Source organism: Esox lucius, chromosome 5 (genome assembly GCF_011004845.1).
Source record: "Esox lucius isolate fEsoLuc1 chromosome 5, fEsoLuc1.pri, whole genome shotgun sequence".
Taxonomy (NCBI): domain Eukaryota; kingdom Metazoa; phylum Chordata; class Actinopteri; order Esociformes; family Esocidae; genus Esox; species Esox lucius.
In genome coordinates this window covers 31,069,117-31,079,856 of record NC_047573.1, presented here as the reverse complement: position 1 = coordinate 31,079,856, position 10,740 = coordinate 31,069,117, and the positions used below count along the sequence as shown (strand labels likewise).

Below are 10,740 nucleotides of genomic sequence, written 5' to 3'. Positions count from 1 at the left end.
AGGGACACAAATTGCTTACACGTGTGTTCCTTTTCCAATTGGAAAAGACAATATGCTGAACCATACAATGTCATGGAAAACCAAGTCCACAACGACTAAAACAAAAAGCACTTCAACTCAGGAACTTGTGAATCCAATAGACTTTAATGAAAATCGTAGGAGAGTGACAGACATTAAAGCCCTTCTGCAGATACACCCAAAATCTAAGTACAGGACCATGGCTTTTATACAAAATCTTCAAACATCACGCCATATGATCATCACCTTTGGAAGTCCCCTTTAAGGCGGGGTTTATCTCTTGCCCCTGTATCTTTATACCAAATCTTCAAATATCTCGCCATCTGACCAACCATCACGCCATCTGACCATCCTTCTTTGGAAGTTCCCCTGAGGGCGGAGTTTACCTCTTGCCCCTTATCACTTCCTGAGTGTCCTTAACTTAACTTAACTTGAAGATCTCATGGTTCATGTTGGGGTCACACTTTCAGTGAACCCAAGAAGCTGTACATTTCAAGGCCATAAATATCTGGACACAGGATGCTGTTCTGCTGAGTTGCACTATTACTGATAAACCCCTATGGAGTGTCAAGACCAATTGCCCCAATCTCAAGGCCATATGTTTTCTGAGGCCTTTCTGTCTGTGTGTGTGTGCGTGGGCTGCATCATCTAAGAACTCATAGTGTTTCTGGATCACTCGTTAATATGTTCCCTAAAACGTGTGATTATGCATGCATATTGATATATTCATAAAACGTGTGATTATATATGCAGTTTATAGAAAATTCCCTCACAACAACATCCATTGAATGTAAGAAAGGACTCATCTGTTAGATAAAGTAGTTTAAAAAAGATTGATAGCTCAGAAATATTGTGAATATACAGACCATTAGAAGACAACATTTACTGCCTAATACTTTGGTTTGGTGCAAGTCATTTGCAATTATAAAATTAAATAATCTAAATAATTAATCAAAGATGATATTTGAAATTGTTGCATGTCACATTTATTTTTGTTCAGTGTAAATAAAAGCAAAAGATTAAATGAAATATCTACAACACTAGATTCCTACTCTTTATAATACTTGTATTTTATTAAGTCATATGCAATTATTCAATCAATCATGATATGTTGAAAAATATTTACAAAACCGAAATACAATGATTAACAAAATGCAAATGCAGTTGCTGGGATAAGGCATCTTTGGGAATTGTGATATATGGCCAGAATACCACGCATTATGAACAGCTTATAGCCATGGTTTACTGGCCAAATACCACACCCCTTGTGCTTTATTGCTTACTGCTTACATATATATACACACACACAACGACACACACGCGCACACACACTGATAAAAATGAGTGGGCTGCCACAACATATATGATATACTGGACAATCAACAATGTAAAGCTAAATGTGACATGTTGGTCTCATGTTTTATGATCTGAAATAAAATAACCCAGAAATGTTACCCTATAAACCCTATCCCTCATGTGAAATCCACAGAATAAACCCTAATTAATACATTTTAATTGACTGATTTATTTAAACGAATTGTACTTCAGTAAAATTTAGATTTTTATAATTGTGTTCAGAATACATGCAGCATTAGATCCATACTTTGTCAGTGATTTCCTCTAAACTTAGGCTGTGTCTGGCTTTACTTGAGAGTAGACTGATTCTGGCTCTGGTTGGGTTCTTGATCCTGTAGGGGCGAGGATTAAGCAGAAGAATATAACAGGTATACTCTGAACAGTATACAGCTACTCAATATGTACAGTGGGGCAAAAAAGTATTTTGTCAGCCACCAATTGTGCAAGTTCTCCCACTTAAAAAGAAGATATGATGTAATTTTCATCATATGTACACTTCAACTATGAGAGACAAAATGAGGAAAAAAATCCAGAAAATCACATTGTGGCATTTTCTACCCCCATGCTTCACAGTAGGTTTGGTGTTCTTTGGATGCAACTCAGCATTCTTTCTCCTCCAAACACAACGAGTTGAGTTTTTACCAAAAAGTTCTATTTTGGTTTCATCTGACCATATGACATTCTCCCAATCCTCTTCTGGACCATCCAAATGCTCTCTAGCAAACCTCAGACGGGCCTGGACATGTACTGGCTTAAGCAGGGGGACACGTCTGGCACTGCAGGATTTGAGTCCCTGGTGGCGTTGTGTGTTACTGATGGTAGCCTTTGTTACTTTGGTCCCAGCTCTCTGCAGGTCATTCACTAGGTCTCCCTGTGTGGTTCTGGGATTTTTGCTCACCGTTCTTGTGATCATTTTGACCCACGGGGTGAGATCTTGCGTGGAGCCCTGGATTGAGGGAGATTATCAGTGGTCTTGTATGTTTTCCATTTTCTTATAATTGCTCCCACAGTTGATTTCTTCACACCAAGCTGCTTACCTATTGCAGATTCAGTTTTCCCAGCCTGTAGCAGGTCTACAATTTTGTTTCTGGTGTCCTTTGACAGCTCTTTGGTCTTGGCCATAGTGACGTTTGTAGTGTGACTGTTTGAGGTTGTGGACAGGTGTCTTTTATACTGATAACAAGTTCAAACAGGTGCCATTAATACAGACAACGAGTGGAGGACAGAGGAGCCTCTTAAAGAAGAAGTTACAGGTCTGTGAGAGCCAGAAATCTTGCTTGTTTGTAGGTGAGCAAATATTTATTTTACAGAGGAATTTACCAATAAATTCATTAAAAATCCTACATTGTGATTTCCTGGATTTTTCTCTCTCATTTTGTCTCTCATATTTGAAGTGTACCTATGATGCAAATTACTTTTTAAGTGGGAGAACTTGCACAATTGATGGCTGACTAAATACTTTTTAGTGTATTAGTGAGTGAGGAAATTACATGGTGATTTGAAGGAAGGGATTGACAGTCTTACCTTTCTTTTTCTTGATTTTGAGCTTATTTCTTAGGTAAATTTCAGCATAGGTCACATCAACAAGTCCAGCAGCTGCTAGACATTTAGTCCACAAATTAATGCATTAGCTCATGGCATATTTTGTCTCTACATCCAAATAACCCAAAATATAGATTTGACAATCAAATTGTAGAGTACATTTTACCTGTGGCTTTCCCGGTATTAACCTCAGAGTAGACTGAATCTTCTTTTAGACTGGCTGACTTTTCTGAGGGGCAAATTATTTGTTTCTTATACATTTATTATTGCTCTGTTGAAACATGTCCATTCAAGTCATTACGAAAACACTCTTATCCAGAGAATCTGAGATTGGAGTACATACTTTTTTTTTTTTTTTTTACAAATAAACATTTACCTACGTAATAAATGTCTTCAGTTTGACTTTCAGGTGCCTTTTGAAAGTTACACATTTTTTCAAACTTTTATTATTTAGTCACCTTTATTTTTCTTATTCAACATCTTGAGTTGAACCTGGGCATACGTTACATCACCTGGTCCAGCAGAAGCACCAGCAGCATCTGACACAATACAATCCCAAATAATAAACACAGATTTAGTCAAGCTTTATAGCCTCAATTATATATTGTAGCCTACTACACAGCCCTACTTAAAACATTACATTACCATTATCATTGTCTGAATGGCAGATCATACAGTAGATGTTAGCGGCATCTGTTGGACAAAAAACTGGAGACAAATGTTAGTTAGGTTGGTTATTCCTTCAGCTCACTGAAAGACAGAGTATGTGAATGGTGAACTGTCAGCATATGGAGTTACAGTTAGAGGTGTGGGCTGAGAGACTGACCATACTACTGACCTGTATACCCAGCACCAAGAGACTGACCATACTACTGACCTGTATACCCAGCACCAGGAGACTGACCATACTACTGACCTGTATACCCAGCATCAGGAGACTGACCATACTGACCTGTATACCCAGCATCAGGAGACTGACCATACTACTGACCTGTATACCCAGCATCAGGAGACTGACCATACTGACCTGTATACCCAGCATCAGGAGACTGACCATACTACTGACCTGTATACCCAGCATCAGGAGATTGACCATACTACTGACCTGTATACCCAGCACCAAGAGACTGACCATACTACTGACCTGTATACCCAGCACCAGGAGACTGACCATACTACTGACCTGTATACCCAGAATCAGGAGATTGACCATACTACTGACCTGTATACCCAGCACCAAGAGACTGACCATACTACTGACCTGTATACCCAGCACCAAGAGACTGACCATACTACTGACCTGTATACCCAGAATCAGGAGATTGACCTGTATACCCAGCATCAGGAGACTGACTATACTACTGACCTGTATACCCAGCATCAGGAGACTGACCATACTGCTGGCCTGTATACCCAGAATCAGGTGACTGAACTTGGGTTGATCCTTGGTCCTGCTGGGGGTCCTGGTTGGTGCTCTGGAGATGGATGGGCCTACAGGGAGGGTTTTGCAGATTAAGTACACAGACAATATGTTACTGTGTGAATCAACATAGTTGAGTGACCAGTCTACTCACCAGAATACTCTGTGGCAGCAGGAACCTGAAATAACATGTATACTATTATATCAGGTCATTTTGGTTTTGGACTGTTGTAATTGACTTTCTGTCTAAATATTTTTTTACCTTTACTGTTTTGATATCGACACAGCAAGACCAAGAGAATCACCAGTAAAGCACCAGCAACACCCATACCCACAATAACTCCAACTAGGACCGATGTAAAATATCCAGGAGGAACACCTGGAGAGACAACAGCCAGAACACCAAGTCTTACAATAAAATCAGTGGAGATAATAAATAAACTAGTGGGCACATTCCTGTAGATACAACATTCCTGTAGATACAGTATAAAAATGAGTAAAGTTTAAATCCTGTTTAACATTGCATTTGAAATCTCAGATGTTGCAAAATTATCTTGAATGTTTTCTCACTTCTGACTGTCACCCAGCTTTCACGTGATTCTCCTTGATCAGATGTACACTTATAGAAGCCTTCATCTGACTTTGATACTTCAGGGATGGTCATCTCTCCTGTGGTCTCACTACTGATGAGAACTCTGTCTTTGTAGAAATCAGCCTTGTTGTTAGGATTTGTTCCTTGATGTTTATACAAACAGCGCAGAGTCACAGATTCTCCTTCAGACACAGGATGGACAGGACTCTCCAGGATCACATCACCAGCTGTGTAATAATATTTAAATAACAGACTTAAACTGGAATAATCAAGGACCGTCATTTTCATCCTACAAGTTTGTATTTTATTGTACATACAATAATTAACTTACAAAAATAAATATCATATCACTCACTACATTCTTTTTCATAAAGAAAAATAAAACTAGATCGACCACAGACGTACCATGTACTGTGATGTTGACAGCATTACTGTATTCTCCTGATCCAGACTCACACCAGTACACTCCACTGTCCCCTGTGTATATGGATCTCCTGGTACATGTGGTCCCGGTTATTGATCCCTGGTATGAGGGACACCCTGACTCCACTCCTGTCTCTGTGTTTCTCATCAGTCTCCATCCAGTAGTGTTTCCCTTCAGCTCACAGCTCAGTGAAAGTGTCTTCCATAAAAACTGCTGAGTTCTGCTAAGATTTATTTTGAGGGACACAGAAGCCTGCAGTTCTGAAAGATAAACATACAGTGTCAAACCTTTAGTTATGCAGTTGTACACACAAGGATAACTTGAATATTATTCAATGCAGTTTCAATGCTGTTACCTCCTGACCAGAGAAACTGAGGTTTGCTATAGTCTGTGTAATAGACTGGGTCTCCTCTACCAGCTCTACACACATATCCTCCTGTGTCAGCAGAACCAGCAGGGCTCATATTGTAAGACTCTTCAGTCCCATTTTCAGATAGGAGCTCTACAGAGTAGGACATGTCCAATAGAGAGGGTGACCCAGCTCTGTAGGGAAACATTTTGTACCAGAAGAACCTCCAGCCTGCAGATGACACTTTAACTTTACAGCTCAGATTTACAGAGTCTCCAGGGTTCAGCCACTGAGGAGAGATACTCAGGACAGCTTTGGGTTTATCTGTAGTGAGGCAAACGGCAGGTAGAAAACTGTCAAAGTTTGAAGGGATACTAGTTAATTATAGAGAGGTTTACATCATTAGTTAGAGTTACGTACATGACACAGTCAGCTGTACAGATTGACTGGTTTCAGAACGTGTGTTTCCTTTTACACCCACACAGGTATATTGGCCACTCTGAGATGTGTATTCAGCACTAATTCTGTACACAGGATTTGTATTATACATTATATTACTGTTACTATAAAATGTATACTGCCAGTTAATGTCTCCTCCCTGTATGACACATCTGAGAGTGACAGTCTCTCCAATGAATATCTGAGGCCAGTTGGGTTGTAGGGTCAGAACAGCAACAGGTCTCTCTGCACAGAAACAACAAAGACACCAAACTAAATAAACATGTGTCAGTTCAAGTACTTTACTAATATATTTCTAACTTTAAGGTTGGTATTTCTGTGGTATGGTAAGAAGAAAATAGTTTACCATTTATATTAGTAACTCATTTTAATAAAACTACTGTATACTGTATTAGACTCACCAGTAACCTGTATTTGTACTGGTTTACTGTACAGGGTGTAATAGACTGGGTTTCCTTTCCCAGCTCTGCACCAGTACTGCCCTCCATCAGAGACAGTAACCTGGCTGAGTGTGTAGGAGAATACAGAGGATGTAAATACTGGTTGTGAGACTTGGCTTATTCTGTACCAGTAAAATGTCCATCCAGAAGACTCTACAGTACAGGACAATGTAACACTGTCTCCTGTGAATACAGCGTTTTGGTCTGAACTCAGTTTAGCCGTTGGACGATTACCTGGGGGAATTAAGAAAAGTGTTGTGCACCTTGAATATCTGTTCCTGATCTACTTCATGATATATCCTCTTGAAGAGTAACTGACCAAAGTTCAGTGAGGCAGAATAGCCTAGAGACACACAGAAATGTCTTCATGAAGGACTGAACAACAACCGTGTCCATTTGTAATAACACCACAAATAAATGTACCTACAACAGTAAGACTCACAACATTACTTGGTTGTGAAGATGTGAGTCTAAACTTAACTGTTTCCTTCACACCAGTAGAGGCCCTGGTCCAACTCAGAAGCTTTACTGATGGTGTAAGAGGCTCCAATGTTACTGAAACCAAACTGGATCAATACATAATCACTACTGTCTTTGTAAAACATATATCTCCATTGACCGTAAGACTGGACAGTACAGGTCAGAGTGTCTGTCTCTCCGAAGAACACCAGATTAGATAAACAGTCATTTTAGCTTCAGGTAGAGCTGTGAAAACCAATCACATACAACCTAACCTAAAGACATGCTATCAACTTCACATTTCATGAATAAAGAAGGTCCAATGTGGAACATCTGGTTAGTCACCAGTTTATATGTGTAAACTCACTGGACAGTTCAGATACAAGTGACTGTCTCTCCAATGTAGAGTATAATACTAAACTCACCAGTAACACTGATAGCGAAAGGAGCACTACGTTGTGACCACTGGGGACGATCTGTTCTTGTCCCCTCACAACTGAACAGACCATCCGGACCAGTGAGAGTAATGGTGAATGTGATGATTTTACTGGTTAGACTGGGATGTAGTTGGTTGTTTTGGTACCAGTGGTATGTCCAGTCTGTGTAACCTGGTATATCACACTGCAGAGTAACAGTCTCTCCAGGGTAGAAGGGACTATATGGGTAGACAATCACTGAGGCTGTGGGGAGAGCTGTGAAGACACACCAAACATTAAGGCATATGGAGTTAGTTCATCAATACTTTAAGAAGTATAATCAACATGTTTTTTAATAGAAGTATTGACAAAATAATAATGGATCGGTTTCTGCATTGTAACATGTCATTAAGCAACATGGCAGTTCCACGGTCCTGCAGAACTTAAGACCCAGCAACAGCCCAGTCTGGCGGGTGACTACCAGACAAACAGACACAACCGTGGTCACAGTTTATGGAGGAACCCGTGGATAGACAAGACAAACCTCACTGTTACAAGGGAGTAAACACACCTCTGTACAACCCCCATCATCAAGAGGACAAGACCTGTGTTGTTTATGAACTGTTAGTTCAGGTGTTTATTTAGAAGTGGGGTCACACAAACACATCAACTTCTGTGTCTGGTCTGTAAGACTATTTTCTTAATGTGCTACTTAGTTCTTATCAGTTTTGAAGTAGGACACGGATTATAACCTGGTCACGGGATTTGGATTGTTCAGTATTGTGGTTTTACCCAGATTTTGTGATACAATCATAGGCGGAAATCCCGGGGGGGACACAACCCGCCATCCTGGGGGAAAGTAAGATTTGTCCCCCCCCAATTTATATTACTGTAAACATAACTATTACATTTTATTGGTGCAAACTAAAACAGCATATAACACTACTTTTGGTGGAGCCCACAATAATTGCTCTTGAGAAAATTTCATGTAATTGTCCCCTCCAAAGTTGATGTCAGATTTCTGCCCCTGGATACAATTCCTTATTGATCTATGAATCTATTATCAGATTACACATAAAGAAAAGGAAATTACTGCACTCCAGCGCCTTTGTCTGACTCAAAAAATAAAATCACCAGTCCTGCCTGTATTTTGTAGTGCACACCCCCCATCTGTTCACAGCAGATTCAAGGAGTGGAATGTGAACAACAGGAGAGTCAAACACCAGACAGACAAAGTGTCCAGGAGCTAGATAATGTGTCTTTATACTGTAGCCTCAACCACACTGTCAGTAACTTTATATGACAGAGTGGATTTTATAGAGACAATTCATTCATTAATAATCAACAATTACATCCAATTATCATCGTTACGGTGATTTAACTAAGAATACTGACACACCGACCATGATTGAGTCAATATAAATAGAGTCCACCTATGACAAGAAACACATGACAAAATAACGATTAGAGCAGTGGTTCCCAACCAGGGGTACTAGAACCCCTAAGGGTACTTGACCTCTCCACAGGGGGTACTTGAAAACCCTCATGACCCAATAGGCTTACCAGTGAAATAACTCACCAGTAACACTGATAGCGAAAGGAGCACTACGTTGTGACCACTGGGGACGATCTGTTCTTGTCCCCTCACAACTGAACAGACCATCCGGACCAGTGAGAGTGATGGTGAATGTGATGATTTTACTGGTTAGACTGGGATGTAGTTGGTTGTTTTGGTACCAGTGGTATGTCCAGTCTGTGTAACCTGGTATATCACACTGCAGAGTAACAGTCTCTCCAGGGTAGAAGAGACTATATGGGTAGACAATCACTGAGGCTGTGGGGAGAGCTGTGAAGACACATCAAACATTAAGGCATATGGAGTTATAACACCAATACTTTAAGAAGTATAATCAATATAGTGTTTATATAATTATATGAAATATACAAAAAAAAGATCTGTTTCTGCTTGTTACAGGCTATTTTGGGGGAAGGTCGTTTATAGGAAAGTTACATCATGAAAGAATGTGTGTAAGAGTTATATATAATGTGTGTTTAAGCTCGAGCATCAACCACCATCAACCACCTCCACCAATTATTTTAAGTGACAGAAAGTAATTCATAGACACAGGCATGTGTCCTTACACTAGTATAACTAAGAATAACAACACATAGACCATGAGTGACTCAATAAAAAAACTGTCTACACATAAAGTAACCATTACAATAACAGGTTTACTGATTTGTGTCTGAAGTCTCTCTCTCCAGAAGACAAGTGAAGACCAGTAGAGACTCCGAAGACCAGTAGAGACCCTTCACAGATCCTACATACACAACTGAAACCTATCTATTTAATAGAAATAAAGAGGAAACGCAATGACAGACACATAGAGATGTAGGTCATATAAAATGTATATCTACTATCACCTTGTGAGAGACCACAGCAGATGAGATTATTCAGCACTAAAACAAAGGCAAATTAAGTAATTACAGTACAGTAGTAAGTAAATTGTTGTAGTAATAATAACGGTAAGGTAGTATAATAAATGATAACATAAAAACATTAATAAAACGTCAGTACTCACAGAGTAGAACACAGAGCCCTGTGTGATCCATTCTGTCTCAGTGAAGATAACTATTTGAACTAGCTTTCCTTACAAATTTTACTTCCTACATCATTAGGAGTCTGATCAGATTACATCTCTTCACCTTCACACAGACAATAAGAAAAACCTTTTAGAGATATGTACAAAAACTGTTAGAAACCATTCTGGAGCAATTTATGCAGTTTGTTTCAGGCCAACTTCTCCTTATGGTCCTGTAGGCAACATGATCAAAGGCTGGTTCCTTCCTCATTATTAAAAGAAAAGATGGTGGAACAAGAATATAGACCTGCACTGTGACACAATCATGAGTTTCACTTCATCTCATCAGGATTATTTACTTTCATTAATCTTATTGTGATGGCTATCATTAAATATTTTAAACCATTAAGTCTGTTAAAATGTATCATTCGAAAGAACCAGTTAAACAGACTAACATTTATTACTATGTATTGCGTTTGCCACTGGCTGTTTTAACAGCTTATTAGCCAGTAATAAGCTTTACCAGTATCTACTAACTTACTGGAATAGTCATAAGAATTTAGCAATTGCTAGAGAGTCTGCCAAAGCTATTTCATTTCATGGCATAAGAACTTATTTTTTTCTTTCATGGAAAAACTACATACTTTTTTCTTTCATTCGTGAATGACATTTACACAATAACT

At 39.2% G+C, this 10,740-nt stretch overlaps 1 protein-coding gene across 7 annotated transcripts; it reads right to left on the bottom strand.

Annotated features, from left to right (window-relative positions):
- Nucleotides 1-1,070: 1,070 nt before the first annotated feature.
- On the bottom strand, nucleotides 1,071-10,280 carry LOC105005857 (basement membrane-specific heparan sulfate proteoglycan core protein-like). Of its 7 annotated transcripts, none has more exons than XM_010864066.5 (18): nucleotides 10,058-10,280; nucleotides 9,900-9,935; nucleotides 9,055-9,321; nucleotides 7,485-7,751; nucleotides 6,835-6,943; nucleotides 6,562-6,665; nucleotides 6,122-6,385; nucleotides 5,708-6,025; nucleotides 5,334-5,612; nucleotides 4,907-5,155; nucleotides 4,599-4,715; nucleotides 4,491-4,515; nucleotides 4,283-4,407; nucleotides 3,562-3,624; nucleotides 3,375-3,455; nucleotides 3,083-3,145; nucleotides 2,899-2,973; nucleotides 1,071-1,706 (listed from the first exon to the last, which is right to left on the bottom strand). In XM_010864066.5, the coding sequence occupies exons 1-18, from the start codon at nucleotides 10,086-10,088 to the stop codon at nucleotides 1,645-1,647; spliced, it is 2,535 nt and encodes an 844-aa protein (XP_010862368.4). In that variant the 5' UTR covers nucleotides 10,089-10,280; the 3' UTR covers nucleotides 1,071-1,644. The 7 variants fall into 7 exon arrangements, with proteins under 7 accessions (XP_010862368.4, XP_028975539.1, XP_028975536.1 ...); XM_029119706.2 differs by having other exon boundaries at nucleotides 6,562-6,661; nucleotides 6,864-6,943; XM_029119703.2 differs by lacking the exon at nucleotides 6,835-6,943 and having other exon boundaries at nucleotides 6,562-6,834.
- Nucleotides 10,281-10,740: the final 460 nt, after the last annotated feature.